Source organism: Simochromis diagramma, unplaced genomic scaffold (assembly GCF_900408965.1).
Source record: "Simochromis diagramma unplaced genomic scaffold, fSimDia1.1 OVJJ01000617.1, whole genome shotgun sequence".
NCBI classification, from domain to species: Eukaryota; Metazoa; Chordata; class Actinopteri; order Cichliformes; family Cichlidae; genus Simochromis; species Simochromis diagramma.
The window spans coordinates 51,391-76,218 of record NW_024386953.1 but is presented as its reverse complement, the minus strand read 5'-3'; the positions used below and the strand labels follow the sequence as shown (position 1 = coordinate 76,218).

Below are 24,828 nucleotides of genomic sequence, written 5' to 3'. Positions count from 1 at the left end.
AGAAGATGAGAAGGATTTTAAAATTTTTATTCTGAATTTAACAAGGAACTAATGAAGAGAGGCCAGTATGAGCAAGATATGCTCTCTCTTTCTGGTCCCTGTCAGTACTCTTGCTGCTGCATTTTGGATTAACTGAAGATTTTTCAGGGAGTTTTTGGGACATCCTGATAATAAAGAATTACAGTAGTCCAGCCTAGAGATAATAAATGCATAAAGTAAATTTTCCAGCATCACTCTGAAACAGGATATTTCTCATTTTAAAGATGAAAATGCAAATTTTTAAAAAGGTAGTCCTAAATATTTGTGTATTATATGCACTGAGGGCCATGTCTTGGTCAAAAAACTAAGATTTCTCATTGTTACTGGAGGCCAAGGTAATGCCATCCAGAGTAAGCATCTGTCTAAATACCATATTTCGAAGCTTTTTAGGGCAGAGTACAACAACATCAGTTTGATCTGAATTTTTTAAAGCAGCTAATTAGAGGTCATCCAGGTCTTTATGTCTTTTAAGATGTTCTTGTATCTGGCTTCAGAATGAACTGCTCTTTGGTTTCCATTTTAGATATTGCAATGTTTTAAAGCTTAAATGCATATCACATGTGCCCCCCCCCCCCCCCCCCCCCCAAAAAAAAAAATCTTTGTATGTACGTGCAATTTTCTTTTCCCATTTCCTCTCTGTCTTATTTTATAAAGTATGTCCATGTCAAAATTGTGTTTTCATCTGGCAAGTTAACAGATGTTTAATAAACTTTTGATACATTTTGTTGTTATATCGTACTGTGTATGACTGTGTACGTGACAAATAAAATTTGAATTTGAATTTGAATTTGTTATTTTTGTTAACTGCCGTGGTTGATTTACTGATTGAATCCAGATTCGGGAGAGACTGAAAAGTGCCCTCCTGCAAGGTGACAGGTGATTATCATCAAATGTTGTTTTCCACATTTGATGATAGGGCAGGACAAATTCAGCAGCGTGAGGATAAGGTGGACCAAGAGGAACCAGCCAAGCACCAGCTGAGAGGTTGAGAGAATGGGGAGAGTAGAATCAGAATATCTTTATTGTTGTTGTAACAAGTACAACTAAATTAAGTCCCTGCGGTGTTGCATCCTCTAGTCAAGTTTCTGGTGGAAACATTTAAAACAATTGTTTAATATTTGTTTCCTGTATTTGCAGAGGTATTTTCAACACAAATATAACTGCTGCGTATAGAGAAATAACAAATATGTGGTTAATCACTGAGGTTTATCCTGAAAGAAAGGGTGGTTTCTGTTAGGGAAAAAGGAAAAATAAAGGGAACTGTGGACAGCTTTGATTTATCCATAATGTGTTTAGTGAAATATTTTTTCATCCGAATGGGATTGTGCTAGTTCCAGTGAAAAAAGTATCAAGAGCTGCAAAACGTTGTACATTCATAACCTCAGTGTGTGAGTATCAACACCAAAATGTACTTGAAAACAAATGTCAAACAAATAGTTGTGTCAACGTATTTTTTTATGTGAAACACATTGTGGTGTGCTTTGTTTTTTTCTTTTACGAATAACACTGCTACATAATGTGTTTGTTGCATATTACTGCTATAGTTTTTTATATGTGTTACATATTTTGGTGAGTGAGTTCACCTACAGCATTACATAATTTATAAGGATGTTTATATTCCTGTATCATCTCTCTCCCTTTATGCCTACTTACCTGAAAAACATCAGTCTGTTTAAAGCTCTCTTTTCCATCCTAAGAGAAGAATGATATTGCACCAATTTTACACCCAATTAAAAAATATGTATTAGTACAGTTTTACATTTTATCTGAAAAAAAAAAAATCACATCTTTTTTGTTTTTTGTAGCTATCACTATAGGCTAATGCCCTTAAATATGACTGACGTTTCCAGACAGTTGTAGTGGTTGCAATATGTTCTCTGAGGCACTAATAGAAGGCAATATTCCCTGGAGGTCCTCTGAGGTTCTCCCATAACATCAACAGTTTAAACAAGTTCTCTTAAGGTTCTACATAACTTACCTTCAGGAAATAATCCTAGTTCGCTCTCCAAATTGTAACATTCAGGTAAGGTTCTAGAAAACTAAAGTTTTGCCTGCACCTTTGCTCAATTTGCTCAAATATTAAAACAAATGAATGTATTCAGCACAAGAGTTGACACACAGGTTGTCTGTGATGTCTGTCTGTTGCCACCAGGTGGTGCTGAGGTCTGATTCTGAGGGGAACGCCTCTTCTTCACAGTCACTGGGCTGAGGGAGCTTGCACGCAGCTTGCACAGCGACAAGTGGGCTTCCGGTTGACGACTTAAAATAAAATGTTTCACTTAAATGATCACGTTTGTGGTTAATAGATTTTTCATAGTAAATTATTTATAAAGTGTTTTTTTTAGTGTTAATAGCTAATTTGCTGCTGCACATTAGAAAATTCATTATTCGAAAATTAAATACTAAATATTGTTTCCGGTTTATTGAGAACTTCCTCCTAGGAGGTTAACAAATCGACAGGTAAGGTCGAGTGGGAAGGGAGTGGAAACTCTTTCCAAAATGCCGTTGATTCTAAATCGTATTAGCGTCGAAAACATATAAAGGCTGTGATATCATGTATCTGAGCATGCTAGTGGCGTTTAGTTACCTTGTGTCAGTGCTGAACTTGTATGTAAAGCAGCAGCTAGCTTATCTTGTATGAGCAGGTCCGAGGAGACTGCATGCAGTATTCGAATCTAAATGTACTATTTGTTCTATATTATTGTCCTAAAGTGGTAAGCTGCTGCTAAACAGAACTATCAAATGCCCAAAATATATACACTCCTGAGCAAATGCATGCAGGGTGCAATTATCACGTTGTGTTATATTTAGGAAGACATGCCGCATTCAATGGGTTTTTAAGTACGATTCTCATTAGAAGGCAGCTGGGTTGAAGCCTACACTCAATAGTGTGAGTCATGAAAGTGATTAGTCGTTCTTAAAATTTTTGTTTAACGAGATCAGACGGGGTCATCATTTGATTTTCCATGAATGCGCTGATCATAACTACATGCCTATGTAAAAAGAGAGTGGAAGAAAACTTGGATAAAAACAGAAAGACAAAGAAAGGCTGGGCTTGAGATTCTAACCTACAACCATTTCTACAAACTGCCCTCTCAAAGATCTCCTAAAGTTTTTAGTATCATAGTCAATTCTTGCCAACATTTTCTGTATGATTCAATTTCTTACGTAGCTTCTGTCCAGTTTTTGAAATTTGGGGAGGACGTGTCTTTCCATACTCTTCGGGTTATTCTTGTGGCTGTAAAAGCACCTGCTTTTGTCACCACAAAGCAGTATTTGGATGCAGTGGGTAAGACCGACTGGTCTCAGAAAAAACATAACCTTGGTGATTTGGGTATTATCAAACTTAACCAGTCCACTACACGATCTAGATTTTTTTTTTTTCCCAAAAGGGATACACTTGTTTAAATTCCCAAATAACATGAATAAATGTTCCTTTTCTGATTTACATTTCCAACAGAAATTGTTGCACATTACATCCAAACTATAAGTGGGTAAAATAAAACCCATGTATTACTTTAGAAATAGCATGAATTTTCCATGGGCCTTTTTTAAAGGTATTTATTAGTATTGGAGAGTACTCCAGACCAGTTCTTCTTGCTCATTGCACAGCCAAGGTCCTTTTGCCAAATCCTCAGAGTATTGAAGGTGTCCTTTTTCTATTTGTTTAACAGTTTATAAAGCACAGCTGCCTTATGTGCGACTTCATAAAGATCCAAAAAGTCACTCACTTGGTTCTTGTTCATGATAAATTGGCCTTTAAAAATATTTTCTCTCATTTGTAAGTATTGCCAGAAAGTCTCTTTTCAAAACGCTTTTCTGAATAATTTCATATGACAAACCACTCCATCCAAATAAACATTGCTCATTGTACATATTCCTTTTTCAAGCCAATGTTTCCGATACACACATCACATAAAGATGTATAGATCGTCTCAGATGGGAAAAATCACATTTTATGTTTATATATTTATATTTCTTCCTCTGTCTCAATGTCCATGTTTTCTTTCTACTGATCCTCGGTTTATTTTTATCTTACAGAAAGTCTTACATTTTTTGGTCAAATTGGTCAAGTACCTGTGAGGTTATTCCAACAGGCAACATCATTGAGACAGTTGATTTTTGGGAGCCACACCAATGTAATCATTTTTATCTTTTGAATGAGATGGTCCATATTTGAAAGTACAGTTTTGTCTAAATCTGAATTTAATAGAAACCCCCAGTACTGCATTGTGTATGTATATACATAGTGGTGTAAAAAGAAAAAAAAAGTGTTTGACCCATTCCTGATTTCCTTCCTTCCTTCCTCCTTGTCACGCTTGACTGTTTCAGATCATCAAACAAATGTAAATATTAGACAAAGATAACGCAAGTAAACACAAAATGAAGTTGTTTTTCTGAAGGGAAATGTCTGGCCATCTGTTCATGACCTCAAGCTGAAGTGCACTTGGGTTCTGGAGCTGCACAATGATCCAAAACACCAGAAAGTCCACCTCTTAAAAAAACAAAGAATATTTGTAGTGGCCTGACCTGAATCTTTTGTTTAACTAATTCAAAGGTCCTGGGCTTTTGAATTTGAATTTGAGCAACATCTGATACAGTATATATTTTTTCTGTTTAAATTTTCTTTTTGATGTTTTATTTATTGTTAATTGAAACAAAGATATCTTTATAAAAATAACTGATATTTAAATTCTCTTTGCTCTTAATCATATTATTTATGAATGTTTACCTAGCTCAAAATAGATGTGGCACAATGTGTGCTGATGACTATTCTTGAGAGCCACAGCTTCTGTGTTGCAATAAGGGGTCCAAATAAAAACATTCTATAAACTGTAGCTGGCAACATGGATGGAAGAAGAAGGAGTAGATCATTAATAAGGCTGATAGCACCAATGGATGGAGACTTGTGTCGTGTGTGTGTTTAGGTAAAGCATCCTGCAGGGTGCACAAGGTGTCATGGATGCAGTGAAGGAAGGTCATAAGACCAGCTTGAGCTCTGGGAAAATAGTGGCTCTGGCTGCAGGGCTTTCCGTCGGGGCCACTCTGGGCTACATCATCTATCGCCACATAAACGGCACCAAGAGCAGTAAGTATCTCTCATTGAACAGGTATCATTCCAAACCTAATTTGTGTATGATAATTAATATATTTTATTTTATGAGCTTATCTGTATATGATTGATATTAACAGATCAGGGTCCCAACACTGAGGTGTCCAAGGTGACGCTTCCTATAGAGGTGTACAGGAACATGTACCGATGCCAAGCCACATTTTTAGACATGGTGAGTTGTTCAGACCTTTTCACTGTCTGCTTCTTTGTTGCTTGTTCCGTTTGGTTGAACGTTTATTGTAAATGAGTGGAAATAACTGGAATGCATTTATTTTGTGGCAACATGGTGGTTAGCACTGTTATCTCACAGCACGAAGGTCCTGAGTTCAAATCCACCAACTGGCTGGGGACTTTGTGTTTGTGTGGGTTCTCTCTTGGTACTCTGCAATAAGTCTGACTTTTTCTGTTTAACTGAAACCTAGCAACAACCTGATGACTTTTCTCCGCTAAATGAATCTACTCCTCCGGGGTTTGTTTGCTTTTCTAAACCTCGCTGCTCAGGTCGTGGGGGTGGTCTCGCGATCATTTTTCGCCAGCACTTGAAGGTCCTGCCAGTTAATGTTCATACCTTTAGCTCCCTAGAGTGCCTTGCATGTGAGCTGACTGGACCCATTCCCACCATGATAGCTACTGTACACCCCCCCCCCCCCCCCCCCCCCCCCAAAACCTAACCCTGACTTCCTCAGTGACTTTGCTAATCTGCTAACCCATCCTTCATCTCTCTCCCCAAATGTTATCTTGGTGGGAGATTTCAACATTCATATATAATAATATGAATATATAATAATGACCTTCTGGTCACCAGAGACTTTTCCCCCTGTCTCGAGGGCTTTGAATTTAAACAATTTATTGACTTTTCCCACTCACTCCAAAGGGCACACCTTGGACTTGATTTGCTGTTCTGGTCTTACTCCCTCGAATCTTTCTGCTGCTGAAATTCCCATAACTGACCATTTCCTCCTTTCATTTAACCTCAGTCTCAGCTGCTCTTCTACCAAACCAAACCGTCTCATCTCATTCCACAACATCAAGAACATTGTATGGACATTCTCACTACCAGACTGGACAATATTCAGATTCCGGACTTCTATTCTGCTCCTGATGATTTGTTATTATATTATAAAAATTGTTTACTCAATGTCCTTGATTCTCTGGCTCCTGTAAAAACTCACTCTGTTTCCTTCACTCACTCTGCTCCCTGGTTTTACCTATGAACTCCGAGCATTGAAGGCCAAAGCTTGCGCAGCTAGAGCATAGATACAGTGGCTTGCAAAAGTATTCAGTCCCCTTGAACTTTTCCACATTTTGTCACATTACAGCCACAAACATGAATCAATGTTATTGGAATTCCACGTGAAAGACCAACACAAAGTGGTGCACACGTGATAAGTGGAAGGAAAATCATACATGATTCCAAACATTTTTTACAAATAAATAACTGCAAAGTGGGATGTGCGTAATTATTCAGCCCCCTGAGTCAATACTTTGTAGAACCACCTTTTGCTGCAATTACAGCTGCGAGTCTTTTAGGGTATGTCTCTACCAGCTTTGCACATCTACAGACTGAAATCCTTGCCCATTCTTCTTTGCAAAACAGCTCCACAACTGCCCTGAGGTTGGCCTCAGAGGTTGTCTAAGAGAATACTGGGAGCAACAACACCATGAAGTCCAAAGAACACACCAGACAGGTCAGGGATAAAGTTACTGAGAAATTTAAAGCAGGCTTATGCTACAAAAAGATTTCCCAAGCCTTGAACATCCCACGGAGCACTGTTCAAGCCATCATTCAGAAATGGAAGGAGTATGGCACAACTGTAAACCTACCAAGACAAGGCCGTCCACCTAAACTCACAGGCCGAACAAGGAGAGCGCTGATCAGAAATGCAGCCAAGAGGCCCATGGTGACTCTGGACGAGCTGCAGAGATCTACAGCTCAGGTGGGGGAATCTGTCCATAGGACAACTATTAGTCGTGCACTGCACAAAGTTGGCCTTCATGGAAGAGTGGCAAGAAGAAAGCCGTTGTTAACAGAAAACCATAAGAAGTCCCGTTTGCAGTTTGCCACAAGCCATGTGGAGACACAGCAAACATGTGGAAGAAGCTGCTCTGGTCAGATGAGACCAAAATGGAACTTTTTGGCCAAAATGCAAAACGCTATGTGTGGCAGAAAACTAACACTGCACATCACTCTGAACACACCATCCCCACTGTCAAATATGGTGGAGGCAGCATCATGCTCTGGGGGGGCTTCTCTTCAGCAGGGACAGGGAAGCTGGTCAGAGTTAATGGGAAGATGGATGGAGCCAAATACAGGGCAATCTATACTGAAAAAACGTTCTTTAGATCCTAACAACTTTAACAACCTCCATCCGATTTCTAATCTACCCTTCATCTCTAAAATACTCAGAAAAGTAGTTGCAACTTTATTCACAACTGGTTAATAATAACATCTACGAGAGATTTCAATCTGGTTTTCGTTCATGTCACAGTACAGAAACTGCTTTACCTAAAGTCACTAATGTCGAGGAGATCACTGGTCTTCTCGACATTCTCGTCCTTTTGGATCTGAACTCAGCCTTCGACACCATCTCTCACTCCGTCCTTCTAAGCAGACTTTCTTCTCTCGGCATCTCTGACACACCCCTAGCCTGGTTTCAATCATATCTCCTTGACCGCTCTCAGTTTATTCAACTGAAATCGTTCCGCTCTCATCTATTCCCGGTCACTTCTGGTGTACCCCCAAGGTTCAGTCTTAGGCCCTCATCTCTTCATAATATACATCCTCCCTCTAGAATTTGATCTTCACTTTCACTGTTTTCCTGATGACACCCAGTTATATCTTTCCTGCAGACCTGATTCCTCCCTCCCACCTTCTTCCCTTACAGAATGTCTATCCGAATTAAAATCTTGGTTTATCTCAGATTCAGATTCAAGATTCAATATTCTTTATTTGTCACGTGCATGGTTATACAGGTGTAACACGCAGTGAAATGTGACCTGATACGTTCCTCGACTGTGCAAAGAAAAAAAGAGCGAGACAGAAAGAACTTTATATACAGTGAATGAGTATATACAAAGAGGACATTATGTGTTGCAAGTGGGTGAGTTATGTACATTATATAAATAGAAATAAAATAAAATAAAACAATATGGAAATTTACATCTTGTGCACATTGCGTGGGAAGGGTGTTAAAATGTCATGTGCTATAGCGAGGCCAGAAAGATCAGGATGATATGAGAATGTGGTAATGAGTTCTGTCTCAGTCACTTAAGGGTGATATGGGGGGGGGGGGGCTGATTCGACACACGAATGGCCTGAGGATAAAAACTCCTCTTGAGCCTCTCTGTTTTTGTTCAGATGGTGGAGAACCTTCTGCCTGATTTCAGAAGCGGGAACAGTTTGTTGCTGGGATGGGACGGGTCCTTCAAAATCTGAGTTGCTCTAGTTCAGCATCTCTTGACGTAAATTTCCTGTAGGGAAGGGAGAGCAGTCCTGCAGCAGCGTTCTGCCATACGGATTACTTTCTGGAGAGTTTTTTTTATCCTTGACACCGCTGTTTTCATACCAGCATATGATGTTCTGTGTGAGGATTCTCTCCACAGTGCCTGTATAGAAAGTCCTGAGAATCACTGGAGAGACTCTGAACTTCCTCAGTTGTCGTAGGTGGTACAGGCGCTGCCTAGCCTTTTTGGTCTGGACCTGAATGTGGGCAGCCCATGTCAGGTCTGAGGAGATGTGGACACCGAGATACTTGAAGGACTGCACACTCTACTGGAGCTCCATTAATGATAATGGGCTTGTAGTCTCTGTGCTGACTCCTTCTTAAGTCCACCACCAGCTCCTTGGTCTTGCCGTCATTGAGCAGATTCTTCACTTCATCCATGTAGACCGCCTGTTGGGTCGGTAGGTGAACTGGAGCGGATCTGTGGTGTCTGGGATGGGAGAGGAGATGGTTTTCTTCAGGTCAGTGCAACTGGCCGGTAGTCATTCAGGCATGAGGGCTTGTTGTTCTTGGGGACAGGGATGATGGTAGATCTCTTGAAGCATGTGGGAACCACAGACTTAGCCAGGGACTCGTTAAAATCGAAGTGAACACACCTGCTAGCTGGTCAGCACAGCACCGCAGCAGACGGCCGGTGATGCTGTCTGGCCCCGCCGCTTTCCTTGTGCTCACTCTCCTCAGCGCCGCTTGGACGTCGTGCTCTGCAATGCTGAGCGCCGGTCCCTCTCTGATGACATCACCGTCCTCTAATTTTCTAAAGCTCAATGAGGATAAAACTGAAATCCTCCTTATTGGCGCCAAATCTGACCTTTTGAAGGCAAACCATTTCTCACTCACTATCGATAACTCCACAGTTTTCCCTTCTCCTCAGGTGAAGAGCCTTGGTGTCATCCTAGACAGTTCACTTTCCTATAATCTCACATCAATAATCTCACCTGTTCTGGCTACTTCCATCTAAGCAATATTAACAGATTACGTCCTTCTCTTTCCACCCAGTCTACGTCCATTCTTGTCCACAGTCTTGTTACCTCCCGGATTGACTACTGCAACTCTCTCTTGCATGGTCTTCCCCAAAAATCCCTCCATAAGTTTCAAGTGGTTCAGAACTCTGCTGCTTGCAGTATCACCAGAACCCCCTCCTACATCACCCCTGTTCTTCAGGAACTTCACTGGCTCCCAGTGAAATTCCAGATAATGTACAAACTTCTTCTGCTCACCTTCAAGGCCATTCATAACCTCGCACCTCCTTACCTTTGTGACCTGTTAAGCACTACTTTTTCTGTCTGCTCACTTTGATCTTCTTCTATCCAGCTTTCTGTGCCTTCCTTCCACCTCACCACCATGTGAAGCAGAGCTTTTAGCTGCTCTGCTCCCAGGCTGTAGAACTCTCTACTCCCTGATGTAAGAAACACTGGTTCTCTCCCCCAGTTTAAATCTCAATTCAAAACCCATCTGTTCAAGTCTGCATATTCACTGTGAACCCACTGTATCTTGTGTTTTATTGTTCTTCATTGTGTCATTGTTCTATTATGTGTTTTATCCTATTGTACAGTGTCCTTTGGTGTCTTGAAAGGCGCTTTATAAATAAAATTTGTTGTTGTTGTTATTATTATTATTATTAGTGGGGGTGGTTAATTGATGATTCTAAATTGCTAATAGGTGTGAATGTTTTTCTGTGAGAGACTGGCAACCTGTTCAGGGTGAACCCTGCCTCATCCTAAGGCAGCTGGGATAGGTTCCAGCCCCCCAGTGACCACGAATTGGACATTTACTTTGTTAATGTAATTTTTATTTTCCTAAAATACTATTCAGTAAATATGTATTCTTAGATTCATTTCTTAGTTACTTAATGTGTTAGATAAAGTATTGAAGTGAGATGGATTGTTATTTTTTTCACTCAGTTGTATTTTAGCTGTATTCAGTTGCCTCCCAGCTCAAGTTTAGAGTTCAGTCTGATTGTAAGAACCATGAAGATATGATAACGTCTAAGTGTCCCTGTGTGTATGCAGCTGAATATATTTACACTGAGGAAATTCTCTCTTGAATTAATGCCTCACCCCTGCATACCTATATAAGATTTTTTCTATTTTTCAGTATGCCATTGCTACTTCTCAATTGCAATCTTGGAGTTCCAAGTTTTACAAGCAGGTCTTAAATTAGTTTCACAGATTGAGCTAGTCTTTCTTTCTCTTTGTATGCTAACTTTTCAGGTGACTGAGAAGTCTGGAGCTCAAGTGAGGGTCATGTCAGATTCAGGAGATCATGAATGTAAGACGACCGTATGTTTCCTGCTTCAGGGCTCTAAGGAGCAGGTCTTACTGGCCCGCTGTGTCCTGGAGAACCTGCTCACAGAATGTGAACTTGTCTCAGAGATTTTGGAGGTTCCACAGTCCTCTTTTGGACGTATAATAGGTAGACTGAATCTTTGATCATGTCAATTGTTTTTTTTTTTTTCATTACCAGGCATCATTTTCAAAACTAAAAGCTCCAGTAAGTGACAAGCAGATCAGCTGGCCAGGAGGGAGGCCAGAGTATCTCTTTTATTATACAGGGAGTGCAGAATTATTAGGCAAGTTGTATTTTTGAGGAATAATTTTATTATTGAACAACAACCATGTTCTCAATGAACCCAAAAAACTCATTAATATCAAAGCTGAATGTTTTTGGAAGTAGTTTTTAGTTTGTTTTTAGTTTTAGCTATTTTAGGGGGATATCTGTGTGTGCAGGTGACTATTACTGTGCATAATTATTAGGCAACTTAACAAAAAACAAATGTATACCCATTTCAATTATTTATTTTTACCAGTGAAACCAATATAACATCTCCACATTCACAAATATACATTTCTGACATTCAAAAACAAAACAAAAACAAATCAGCGACCAATATAGCCACCTTTCTTTGCAAGGACACTCAAAAGCCTGCCATCCATGGATTCTGTCAGTGTTTTGATCTGTTCACCATCAACATTGCGTGCAGCAGCAACCACAGCCTCCCAGACACTGTTCAGAGAGGTGTACTGTTTTCCCTCCTTGTAAATCTCACATTTGATGATGGACCACAGGTTCTCAATGGGGTTCAGATCAGGTGAACAAGGAGGCCATGTCATTAGTTTTTCTTCTTTTATACCCTTTCTTGCCAGCCACGCTGTGGAGTACTTGAAAAGGCCCCACAAGCTCATCTTTGATGATACCAGCCCAAACCAGTACTCCACCTCCACCTTGCTGGCGTCTGAGTCGGACTGGAGCTCTCTGCCCTTTACCAATCCAGCCACGGGCCCATCCATCTGGCCCATCAAGACTCACTCTCATTTCATCAGTCCATAAAACCTTAGAAAAACCAGTCTTGAGATATTTCTTGGCCCAGTCTTGACGTTTCAGCTTGTGTGTCTTGTTCAGTGGTGGTCGTCTTTCAGCCTTTCTTACCTTGGCCATGTCTCTGAGTATTGCACACCTTGTGCTTTTGGGCACTCCAGTGATGTTGCAGCTCTGAAATATGGCCAAACTGGTGGCAAGTGGCATCTTGGCAGCTGCACGCTTGACTTTTCTCAGTTCATGGGCAGTTATTTTGCGCCTTGGTTTTTCCACACGCTTCTTGCGACCCTGTTGACTATTTTGAATGAAACGCTTGATTGTTCGATGATCGCGCTTCAGAAGCTTTGCAATTTTGAGACTGCTGCATCCCTCTGCAAGATATCTCCCTATTTTTGACTTTTCTGAGCCTGTCAAGTCCTTCTTTTGACCCATTTTTCCAAAGGAAAGGACGTTGCCTAATAATTATGCACACCTGATATAGGGTGTTGATGTCATTAGACCACACCCCTTCTCATTACAGAGATGCACATCACCTAATATGCTTAATTGGTAGTAGGCTTTCGAGCCTATACAGCTTGGAGTAAGACAACATGCATGAAGAGGATGATGTGGACAAAATACTCATTTGCCTAATAATTCTGCACTCCCTGTAGTTCATAAATAATGTTAGAAAGCTGTAGGTTCTGGCTGTGAAAATGAAGCCAAAGCAGAAGTTACTTTAACCTGCATTCTTTCTGTTGATTAGCATGGGGCAACTTCTTGGATTGCAAAAAAACAAACAAAAAAAAAAAAACTGTTTGTGTAGAGTTTATGGGGAAAATGGTCCCTTGGCTTCTTTGCACTGTGAGCTTTGTAAACATAACCAGAAAGTCTTATACTAAATTTGTGTGAAAAGTGAATTTCTCTGTATGTATTATTGTAGGGTCTACCTTACAATATAAAGTGCCTTGAGGTTACTGTTGTTGTGATTTGGCGCTATATAAATAAAAGTGAATATACCATTAATCATATTTCTCTTTATCTGAGTTATCTTTATGTATGAGGTTTTAATGGCTAACATTCGAACCCCGTGATAAGTATTAACTTAGCCTTATGTCAGTTTAAGAAAAAAGTCCCCATTTTATCTCACCCCTATTTGCAATAATTGTTAGGAGAACATGATTATCTGTGTATTGCAGGCCGTGGTGGAGAGAGTTTGAAACAGATCACCCGAACTACAGGAGCCAAAGTGGCGTGTTCCAAAGAGCCGGCATACGGTGTACGGGCAAAGGGCATGGTGACGATTACAGGGACCAGGCAGGAGGTGAAAAAGGCACAGGTAACGCACAGTGCCTTGATTTGGATCTCCTGTGTGTACCACATCCTTTAATTTTAGTTGAGGGGACATCTAACTCCTGCTTTTGAAACCTGTTCAAAGGATATGATTCTAGAAAAAGTCACCGAGGACGTGATGGTGAGGACAACAATCTCACAGTCATCAGCCCGGCGCCAGAAACGTGGCCATAATGTCGTGAGTCAGAAGTCAAACGACACAGAGACTGAACCTCTATTGTACTTGAACAACAACAGTCCCTTCTCCCACATAGAGGAGAATGCGCTTGTCTTTGCCAACGGGACCACAGGAGAACCAGAAACATTTTTTGACCAGGTGGGAGAGTCAAAAATCAAAACAGCCAGCAAGAAGGAGGGCAGTACAACTACTAAGACCTTCTCTGAAGTGTCCAAGTTTGAAAGTGAGTTCAGATTTCAGTCACCCCAGAGCAGCCATGTAATGTGTCTTTAAGTGTAGTAATTTCATATTTTCTCTGTGTTTTCCAGTTGCAAGCCCAGACTTGAGCTTCCAGCCTGATGAACACCTTGAGGTGTATGTTTCTGCATCAGAGAACCCAAACCACTTCTGGATTCAGATCCTGGGGGTTCGATCCATTCAGCTGGACAAACTAACAGAGGAGATGAACCACTTCTACAACAATGGAAACTCTACAGTAAGGACATATCTTGCTCTCCTTGTGTCTCTCTTGTTCCACAAGAGTCCCTTGTGGGCCAGAATGAGAGTTGAGAGTTCCGATATACTTCCATCCGATATACTTCCATCCGATATACTTCCACACACTTGAAACTGCAAAGATCCAAGTATTTTCCCTTTTTTAAATTGATACTATAGGTGAATCTACAAAAGTCTTGGATGGGTTAGAATCTGTTACCATCACTGATTTCTCAGCGATAACTCGGGAATGCAGTGATATAGGATTTTGAAATTGATGCCGTCGGTGTGCCTACCAGGAGGCTGACAGGTAATACTGACGGTTGCCAGTATTTTTTTTCTTTACCCTGGTAGAACTGACTTTTTTTAAGAGTCTTGATTATGTGCTGCAGATCTTACAACAGTTCAGAAAGCTGGGTAACTTGTAGTAATGGCATTTAAAATGTGATTTAGAGAACGCTAAAAGCCAGGCTCTGATGATAAGAAGCAGGCCTGCAACTATTCATCGAGTAGATATAGAAAAATATCTGAGATCCTGCGTGTGAATAAAAAGTATGTTAACAATAAGCTCACACAGCCCATAGGGGCACCTCTATCCCTGCAGCACCTTCTGCAACCCAGTGTCTGATTTGTGTTTGAACTCATCTGCTTTTCTGATCTGTAGGATCAGCGAGTGGAAACCATTGTTGTAGGGGACATTGTGGCTGCTCCATACAGAGACCATGGCACATGGAACAGGGCAAGGGTGTTGGGAGTCCTAGGCTCTGGACTGGTGGACCTTTATTACGTTGACTTTGGGGACAATGGGGAACTCCCAAGGAGCAGCCTCCGCAGGATGAGGTAGGTGAATTCAGGATAAAAGAGGAAGACGTGACTGTACTAATATACAGTAGTATTTGGTTGCTGAGGAGAGGGAAAAGCTGTGGGAGTGAGTGATGGTGGTTAAGACAGCTAGCGATATCCATACCAAGTTTTTAGATTTTAAGAATACATAACCTTTAGCGTGTTTGGACTCCAAACACATTACACCACACAGTAATGTGTTTGGAGTATAGTCTGGTTTCTTTGGTTTCTTTCTTTTACTGAGTCGTCTTCTTTCCTTAAGTAAACGTGAAAAAGTAACCTTTGGTTCCTTCAAATGCGAGATTCCTTTAATAAACAATGGAAAATTATAAATTTAACGTAGAATGAAACTAACTTTCTCAAAATCCTGAAACTTGCCCATAGTTCAACTATAAATACAACTATTTCAAGGTTATACAATGTACTACTCTATGCAAAAAAGACAGTACTCTATATATAAAGGAAAACGGGGAGAGTGAAGCTGGAATTAGCATTTTGGAAAAAGATTGGGAAGAAATATGTTGCTCACAGTGGTCCTCCACTAATTCATTAGAATGGCGAGAACATTGCTGGAAAAATATCATAAGATACTTTAAGATTCTAGTCCAGGATAAATTTAGCAATACGAATTCAGAGTGTTGGAGGCAGTGTGGTTCAGTGGAGGCAAACCATTATCACGTGTTTTGGGACTGTCCCAGGCTGTACCTGTACTGGAGTGGGATTCATAAAACACTGAGGTACAGATACCGTTTGACTTTGTAAATTTATACGTGGGTCATGTTATAATTCTAGAACGGAGGACGGATATAAAGCTTCTGCAGGCTCTTCTAGCTGCTAGCAAAAAATCTATTACAAGAAGGTGGATGAACCGAGTCCCACCAACATTAGATGATTGGGCATGCTCCGTTTTGCGTAACTATTTTTAAATCCCTGTAGAACTGCAACCACGTAAGCTAGCGCAATAATTTTTTTTGCATATGAAACTGGAGGACTTGTACTTACATCTTATGCCATCAGCTTGCCCTAGGTCACAGTTTCCTTCCACATATAGCTTTGCAAAAACTGCATAAAAAGCACTTGCAGCAACAAAAACATAATATTCCAGAAACACACTTTGACGATCTGATCAGCTGTTCATAACACTTCCTACCTTGGAATAGACGTCAGCGCGAACTATCGCATGTCCGCCATTACCTGGCCAAAACCGGAAGTGACGTCATTTTGTCATTGGTGTTTTTAAAAGTCATGTTTGACTTTATGCTTTTCTGTATAGTTTCTGGGATGCTTAGAACTTAAATTGCACTGCTGAAAATAGTTTATTTTGATTCACATGCTGTTTTTTTGCAAATTTGCATTCTAATATTTATTTTTGTTTTTTCTGCAGTATATAAAAATTGGTGTATTTCAAAAAATAAAACTATGAAGACACTCAAAATAAATTTCCTGTGGTGGGAAACTATTTTGTGCAACTTTTTTGTATAAGCCTCTTAAATTTCTCTAACTAGAAATATATGTTAAAAAACAAAAACAAAAACGATTTTCAATTTTTCAATTTTCACCTTTTTTTGCATTTTTTTTTTCAAATCTCTTTATTTGGTTTCCCAGTTTTCCTTTTCGATAAAGATGACAAAGATTCAAATATAACTGATTACATATATACAGTAAAAGTTGAACAGAATAAAATACAACAAACAACAAAAGAAAGTTGGACAGAGGATGTTATTTATCGGACTACCAATGAGGCTCAGTGATCGTTTATATCTGTGCTGTATTGATCTATAAAAGGCTGCCGGGTTGAATAGAATTATTCCAACTTCCCCCTTAGTAGGAGTTTAATTCTTTCCAGCTGCAAATGTTTCATTATATCTTGTATTAACGCTGATTTGGTAGGAGGCACTTTTTGCTTCCAGTTTAGTAAAATTAAACTGTGTGCTAGCAGTGTCACAAAACGTATTACATTATTTTGGGTGGCTGACAAATCTACAACAACTGGCTTCACTCCAAATAAAGCACAGATTGGGTCTGGCTTCAGTGTTTGTTTTAGAATCTTAGACATTATTCCAATATGTTGTTATACAGGGACAATTCCAAAACATATGCGCCAGTGAAACAGGTTGCTGTTTACATCTTTCGCAGGACAAGTTTACATTGGGGAACATTTTTGACAGTTTCAACTTTGATAAATGGAGTCTATGTAGCACTTTAAACTGTAAGAGTCCATGATGAATACAAACAGAGGAAGAGTTTACATTTTCTTGGGCTTTTGTCCATTGACTATCTGTGATTCTCATACCAAGGTCATTCTGCCAGGCCTCTTTCAGATGATCAAGCGTGGTAGTTCCATCCAGTTGTGACCATGCATTGTGAATTTTTGTTATTAGTCCTTTTTTGAGTGGATCGAACTGGAATAAGTTATCTAAGATAGAGTCTGGGGGTTGATCTGGAAAGGATGGAAAATTACTCCTTACAGAGCTTCTGATCTGTAAGTATTTGAAGAAGTCATTACTGTGCAAGTTAAATTTTTCTTGCAATTGCTGGAATGTGGGAAAACCCTTACTGATGAATAAATCCTTTATTGAGTGCAGCCCCTTAAGGTTACATTGGAGAAATGAGATGTTTGAAAGTGGTGGTGTGAATGTTGCGTTATTCATGAGTGGAGATAGTATGTAGGCTTCATTCCACCCGTAATGTTTCCTTATCTGAGTTCAGATTTTAATTGTATGAGAGATTACAGGATTCTTAAGGTCGTGTCTAGGGATAGGGAGAGCTGAATAGATCATAGCTTCTAATGAGGAGGGATAACAACTTTCACTTTCCATCATTGTCCAGTCGGCCCCCCCAGTGCTCAACCAAAACGACATGGAACGAACATTACCTTACCAATAATAAAGACGGAAGCATGGCAACCCCATCCCTCCCTGACATGTCGGTCTCTGCTCTTCTTGATTCTTGGGTTCTTTCTGTTCCATATGAAATAGGATATTAAGGAGACTAATTTATTAAAAAAGGCTTTATTAATCACTATAGGGATACACTGAAATAAAAATAAGAATTTGGGAAGACTATTCATTCTAACAATGTTTATTCTTCCTGCTAGTGAAATCGGTAGATCGGTAGGTCATGTGATCATATAGTGGTGGGAAAGTCCCTGAAAAATCTAATTCTTGAAATTATGCAATAGTCTACTACATCTATTCCACATAAACCAACAATAAAGTGTCTTGTCATTGTACAAATTACCATTCTGCAAAGATGAGTGGGCCAAAACTCCTCCAAAGCGCTGTAAAACACTCATTGCCAGTTATCGCAAACACTTTATTGCAGTTGTTGCTGCTAAGGGTGGCGATCCTTGGTAATCAGGTGGTAATCGGGCCTGGGCGAAACTACAGAAGCTTCCTGAAGATATGACATACCACAGGTAATTTATTTTATAACTGGGCAAGTGATCACTTTGTCCACACAGGGCCATGTAGGCTTGGATCCCCCTCCCCCCTTTTCACCTTAATAATAAATACCTTCATTTAGAAATTGTATTTTGTGTTTACTTGTGTTATCTTTGACTAATATTAAAATTTGTTTGATTATCTGAAACATTAAAATGTGACAAACATACAAATAGACAGGAAATCAGGAAGAGGCAAATACTTTTTCACACCATTGTAGTTGTTAAGACTTTTGGAGTCTAGACCAGGGTTTTTTTAAGAATGGGGATGTTAGAGACTGTCTTGAGGGACACGGGGACAGCAGCAGTGTAAAATGATGTATGGCAGTTATAATTGGAGACGGGGTAGGAATTGGAGTCTTTGACCAAGGCAGTTGGAAGAGGGTCCAGTGAACACGCAGAAGTTTTGGACATCATGAGTTTGGTGATGTTTTCCACTTAAGATAGCTGAAAGAATGATAACCTATACATGGAGATTTTGATGTTTCCCTAAACGGAGCAGTCTTGAAGAATTCAGTTGTAGGATATGTTTGTTTTGTTGGAGAAGTCCAGGAATGCTGTGCACTGTGTCGTGGAAGTATGATGAGAAGTGGTTTCTGCAGGCTTGATTTTGTTAAGAGTGTTAAGAGTGGAGCAGCCACAGGATAAATTATCATTGTAGTGATGTAGCAGGTCAGCAGTGAGAAAGGAGCTGAGGATAATATGAATGGATAATAAACCAATGAGGGGATTAACACTTGAGATTCCAAAAGGACATGACAGCTGTAGGTGAGATTTTGATAATGTCAAACAATACAAGCTTGTGATCTGAGATGGGAAACACCACAGCATTAAAATTAGAAGGTGTAACTCCAGAACAGCAGACTAAATGCAGGATGGGAGTCTTAAATTATTATGATTATTATGAATTTTACAATTATCAAACTATTTCGTTTTCACTTGCAAGTAAAAACAAAATAAATTGATTAGTAGTTTTAGCGTGATCAAGGGATTTAGTACAAGAATGCAAAAATAATACTGCTTTACAGACAAATGTGATGATTATAATGATAAGAGTAACACGTTACTTTGAAATTGGTTACAATCAGCAATGCTTTTATTGAAGTATTACAAAGAAACAAGATAACCTTGCACAAGAGCAGTTTTGTTGTTTGTGACCATCATATCAGCATGAGACAAATGTTTCTGGCTGTCTTCGGAGGAGGCTGGTGAGTTACTGATTTTGAAGAGCACACAATTTTAAATTCTGCATTTCTATGTTAGCTCATGCAGTGAGTGTTGCTTTGTACACTTCTTCATCGAACTTTCGAAGAACTTGATGTGACATACTGCTACTGCACACTGTATAATGTTGGATGTAATATGGATAAAAAAAAGGACACGACTTATTAACAGCTTTTGCATATGCTGCAATTTTCAGGAGCGACTTCCTCAGTTTACCATTTCAAGCTATTGAGTGCAGCTTAGCAGGAGTGAAGCCAAAAGGTAAAGCTCTCATCTTAACAATGACTGTCTTTCTCTCTCTCTCTCACTTGCTCATTTACTCACTGTCTCTTACCCTTTCACTCCCTGTTCCTCTCTCTTAATCTGGGCAGACACTGTGTGATTTTTTTTCAGTTGCGTTATTCAGCTTCTGCTCAAACTGCACGATTGACTCGCAGGGGTTAGAAGTTTGTTGGTCACGATGCAGGGTCACACTATATGACCCGATGCTCTAAAGCGACCTGAGTGCTCAGACTGTGCCTCCATAACATGAAGGTTATAATAGAAAATCTGTCGCTCGCTCTCTGTCTTTCACTCACACAGACACACCACCACCATCAACTTTGCTAAATTGCTAATGAAAAACGTTGATCAGGCAGCTGTGATTGAGCAACAATGTCCATCCAATTATTTTCACGGTTGTTGTGGTCGTGATAATTTTGTGAGGCCACATCGAAAAGGCTCAGATGAGCCAAAGTTCTACAAGTTGTGCCTCCATCACTTGTGTCCAGATCACACGCTGCACTGCCATGCTGCTCCATCTTTTCACTTTCATTTCTGTGTTTGCGCATGCGCAGTGTGAGAGGCTGGGGTGACACCCTCACGACGGCTGACAGGATTTCAAACAGGTTTGATTTTCTTACGACCAAGCGATTGATGATCGGGAGCTGCTCCTGAGGTGTTAATCGCTTCTCGTTACCCCATGTATACTACACGACACACGATGAAGGCGAAACTCGGACCAATCACCAAAACGGTCGCACGACTGAAAAATCGGCTCAAAATGAGCCAAAACTCGCACAGTGTATGCCCAGCATTACATACACACTCTTTCCCAAACGCACACATATACTTATACACACTTTGTCACACACTTGCTGGTACATGAGGACATAAGGGCACTTTTATGGCCACTGCTTACCTCCTGTCACGCTGTGTCGTGCAATAAAATTCATATCACATCAACTGGCATTACCATTTTGGCCATTTCTTTCGTCTGGTCGTGTATTGTATATCACAACACATCATGTGTTGTGATATAGCCAAAAAATATGTTTTATTTTAACCATTTTTTTAACCATCAGTTGCACACAGAGGTTTTTCACAAATGACAATATTCTCACAGTCTTTCTGTGGTCAACACTAACCCTTTAACAAAAAAAAGTAAGCAAAAGTCAAATTTAAAACAATTGAAATTAAAAAGGTGTTCTCTGTGCTTATAACATATAAAAACTGTAAAATGTGATGACCTACAGAAACAAAAGTGTAGTTAGTGTCTATAAAAACCATTGACCAAAAACTGTCACAGGTATCAGAGCATCTCAGAACTATTGTCTCTATATGTGCTAAGAAGTTTAAACAACAAAAAGTGGTAAAATGGAAAACGGTTCCAAGTTCAGACAGTGCCTGCAAAAAAAACGGAACAAGAACAGTCATATCACAGGTATTAGAGCATCTCAAAACCATCTAAATAATGATCGCCTTACCTGTTCTAGAATTTAAACAACAAAACACACCACGCAAAGCGGTAAAAAAATTCACAGAAGCTAACGTATAATCAAGAATTGTGACTTTATTACTCCTGAACAAGAACACTGTCATCTGTGTTTAAGGTGTGTAAGTTCTGTGCCAAAAACACAAGCTCCAGGTTTGAGTGAAGCCATGTGACATGTGACCACATTACCACTAGTACTAAATACCACGTTCCGCATTTAGGTTCGACATCCTCTTTGGGAAATCCAAACCACTGCCAGATTATTGATCCAGTGCTGTTTCTCTTTGGAACCATCTTGTCTGGCTCCTGTTCAGTTACAGTCTCATTCCCTTGCTTGTCTGAGACTCTCACTGTCACCATATTTTTCCCTATTTGGTAGTATATAAACACGCATGCTCAGCGCAGTGTGCCAAGTAGAAAAATTTGTGGTTGGGAGGTGGGATTAGTGATGCATTTATAGCATGTGGGAGAAAAAAAACTGCAGACAGCTTATTATTACCATGGCAGTTTATACTCGATGGTTACAATAGAGCCATTTTAACCATCATAATTGAAAAAACTACATTTGCTATATCACTCAGACTCATCTTACTGGGGAACATAAATAAAACTGACTGTGCGATGATGTTACGGTGGCACAATCAATGCAGAGGATATACTGACGCCCTTAGGTCTTTTAGTATTCTGCAGTGCATTATTCTTGAATTCTTGATTATTTCAGTTTCTTTCCTCCATCAACTTGTCATGCAGGAGGGGTTTGGACTGAGGAAGCCCTGGATCAGTTTGAGAGGCTGACATATTGTGCCTCTTGGAGACCCCTGCAGGCCAAACTGTGCAGCTACTCTCACTCGGAAATCTCCTCATGGCCCAGTGTCAAGCTCTATGACAACAGTGAGGGCAAGGTTAGATAGGATTTTATTTCTTAATAATAAGACTTTAATAAGCCTGTGTTTGGTTTGTCCTTTACCCTGTCTCCTCTTTCCATGTGCATATCATGTTAAAAAGGCTGTGGATGTTGGAGAGGAGCTTATACAATTGGGCTATGCTGTTATCTTCCATGAAGATTTGAATGGAAAAAAAGAGGGCTGCAATCTTGGCTGTCTGCAGATGATGCTGGTAAGTTACTCATTCTGCTTTCCGTGTCTTCCAGCGTCTCTTACTTCTTCCTGGACAAAAATAGGGTATCAATATACTTAATCTTGAACAGGACGTCTGTAAGCCAGCGGGAAAAAATCCTGGAAAAATCAACACTGAACAGAGAGATAGATCAAAACTGCTGGATGATTGTGGAATTCTCATTTTTGGGAATCCAGACTCCCTCAGTTAACCTCCACTGACTGACAACAACCCTGACTTGCAGCCATGATTTGCAGGTGAGTCATGGCTGCAAGACTGATGCCATTTAGTCTTCTAGCTGGCTGGGCCCATTCCACCTGTACCATTTGGACTATTACTACTGGGTAATTCCAGACTAGGCTCCTCATGCATCTCATCAGGATCAAATCCAGATCCTTAGTGCTGCACTGTAGGTTCCTGCAACAGGGACTTCATCTTGGTCTGATGTACCTTTATACTGCACTGTGCCAGTGGTACTGTTGCACAAATTGGATTGAATGTTGAAAATGAGGGTTAACTTCAAATTCTTTGACTCAAATCAGCAACTAAATGCCAGAATTATGCCAGAAGCTTATTGATGGCTATTAAACGAGGTACAACTTGCTAAGAGACAGTTAACCAAATATTAGTGAGAGTGTATGTTTATATTTGACACTATATGTATAATTCTTACCTTTTGCAGATTAGAGAATATCCAGAATGATTTCCAAATGATGGACCCAATTTTTGTTTTTTAATGTCATGAAATATATATGCTGTATGATTATTCCACCCTTGTAAAAAGAACAGCTAAAAGAAATCATCAGTCAAGTCCAGAATTACAATGGCATTCATGCACATGATGAGTTTATATGAACTTCTGTATGTGAAGGAAGACATTAATAAAAGAATAATAAAGAATCTTGCTTCTTCTTATTGGTATGCAATTCTAGCATTCTAGTTTTCTTGGGTGTGCTTGTCAGGTATATTAATCTCTGTCCAACTGTATCCGACAAGGTACTCTGTCATTTTTTTATTATTATTATTTTAATTTATCTTTATGCCTGAGAGATTAGGTAATCCCCTTACTTCTGTTCTGAAAGTTTGGAGGACTGTTTAACAGCGGCTAATCACTTTTATTCTTCCAACAGGATGATGTAATAGGAGCATCATCAGAGCTCAGTCTTTCCTGTATTAGTTTATCAGGTGAGTTCTGTCATGGAACTGTAGATTTGCCAGTGACTATGTTTAAGCGATCATAAAGTAACCCTCATACCCTTATGTTACTGGGATTGTATGTTGAAGTAAAAATGTTATCTAGGTTTCTAAATACAACAGAATATCCAAGTGATGTCCACATTGGATCAGATACTTGACTTGGGACACTTCTTAAACCTACAGAGAGGTAGTGTATGCCCCCATGTGGTGGAAAATTAACAGGAATGCAGTTCTGTTAAATCAACTTTCTAAAGTGTCTCAAGAAGAAATGAACACAACAATATACATTTTGATTAGGATCAATTAACTTGACCCTAATACTCCAAATACTTGTATTCAGTGCAATTTGTAGTTTATCTCTAACAAATCAGGAAATATGACATAGTGAAACAAAGGAACGGTGTCACTATGACTCTCAGTCAAGCTTTTGTACCATGGTGGATAAACAAAAAGAGTTGAAGCTGCTGTTACAGTCATTGTTAACTTGAGTGTTTCCTTCTTGCACCTCAGAAGCTGCCTCTATATCAGGAAGTGTTGATGATGTTGTGGAGGACGAGTTGCTGTGAGACCAAAGATATTTAAAAAAAAACCAAGGTATCTTCTCCCAGTTTGATGTCTGATTCTGAACATTTGCTAGTGAACGCTCTTGTGTGAACCATTATGTCTAAAAATGATTAACTTTTCTTTAGCAGCCCTCAACATCTACTCCTCAGCATCAGCCCTAATGATGATATAGAGCTTTGCCTAACCTAAACTTGATTACATAAACCCTCTTCCTGAAGCCTTACCTACTTGATGAGTGTGCCACAGTTCTTCCAGCCATTATCCATTTGTTGTTGTTACTTCAGCAAATAATTCTTTGTTTTTTGTTTAATGTTTTGTTCTGCTTTGCTAAATTTTGTGTTCAAGGAATAGGGAAAGGAATAAATCTAGAATGCCAGTATTATTACTGAAAAGCACTGTGATTGGAATTACTGGAGCAAAGTTCAGTTGGTTTGTGGTTAATATTGTTTAGTTTCTTGCTATACTTGTATGTATATCAAAAAAGCTATGCCCATTATCAGGCTTAAGTGAATATATTTTGGAAGTTAAAAGCTAAAGTGTTGTTGAATGTGGTTCTCAGATTTTGTTCAGTGTGAACATATTACATCTACTGTAGAAATCTTTCACAAGAAAGATTGTCTTCGAAAATGTAATAATGTCACTATATCCTAATAAAATATTTATTTTACTTCATATGTAATACTTGTGTATTTTATTTTGAAGTTCTTTTTATATGGAAAAATTCCAAATGAAAGT

At 39.5% G+C, this 24,828-nt stretch overlaps 1 protein-coding gene across 5 annotated transcripts; it reads left to right on the top strand.

Annotated features, from left to right (window-relative positions):
* Positions 1-2,400: 2,400 nt before the first annotated feature.
* tdrkh (tudor and KH domain containing) lies at positions 2,401-24,765 on the top strand. 5 transcript variants are annotated; one of them, XM_040038564.1, is made up of 12 exons: positions 2,401-2,499; positions 4,968-5,128; positions 5,233-5,324; positions 10,866-11,067; positions 13,149-13,288; positions 13,388-13,703; positions 13,789-13,955; positions 14,619-14,794; positions 19,660-19,724; positions 21,967-22,118; positions 22,222-22,332; positions 22,424-23,456. In XM_040038564.1, the coding sequence occupies exons 2-12, from the start codon at positions 4,999-5,001 to the stop codon at positions 22,541-22,543; spliced, it is 1,671 nt and encodes a 556-aa protein (XP_039894498.1). In that variant the 5' UTR covers positions 2,401-2,499; positions 4,968-4,998; the 3' UTR covers positions 22,544-23,456. The 5 variants fall into 5 exon arrangements, 4 of the variants coding, with proteins under 4 accessions (XP_039894498.1, XP_039894499.1, XP_039894497.1 ...); XR_005696826.1 differs by lacking the exons at positions 2,401-2,499; positions 22,424-23,456 and adding exons at positions 23,463-24,123; positions 24,219-24,765 and having other exon boundaries at positions 2,506-5,128; XM_040038565.1 differs by lacking the exons at positions 2,401-2,499; positions 22,424-23,456 and adding exons at positions 23,463-23,517; positions 24,040-24,109 and having other exon boundaries at positions 2,506-5,128.
* Positions 24,766-24,828: the final 63 nt, after the last annotated feature.

What these genes read in the sequence shown, in the direction of transcription:
- tdrkh (XM_040038564.1), top strand. Translation starts at nt 4,999, where the DNA reads ATGGATGCAGTGAAGGAAGGTCATAAGACCAGCTTGAGCTCTGGGAAA. An exon ending in ACAACAATGGAAACTCTACA is followed by an intron (nt 13,956 to 14,618) that starts GTAAGGACATAT and finishes TCTGATCTGTAG; the next exon opens with GATCAGCGAGTGGAAACCAT. An exon ending in ATGACAACAGTGAGGGCAAG is followed by an intron (nt 22,119 to 22,221) that starts GTTAGATAGGAT and finishes CATGTTAAAAAG; the next exon opens with GCTGTGGATGTTGGAGAGGA.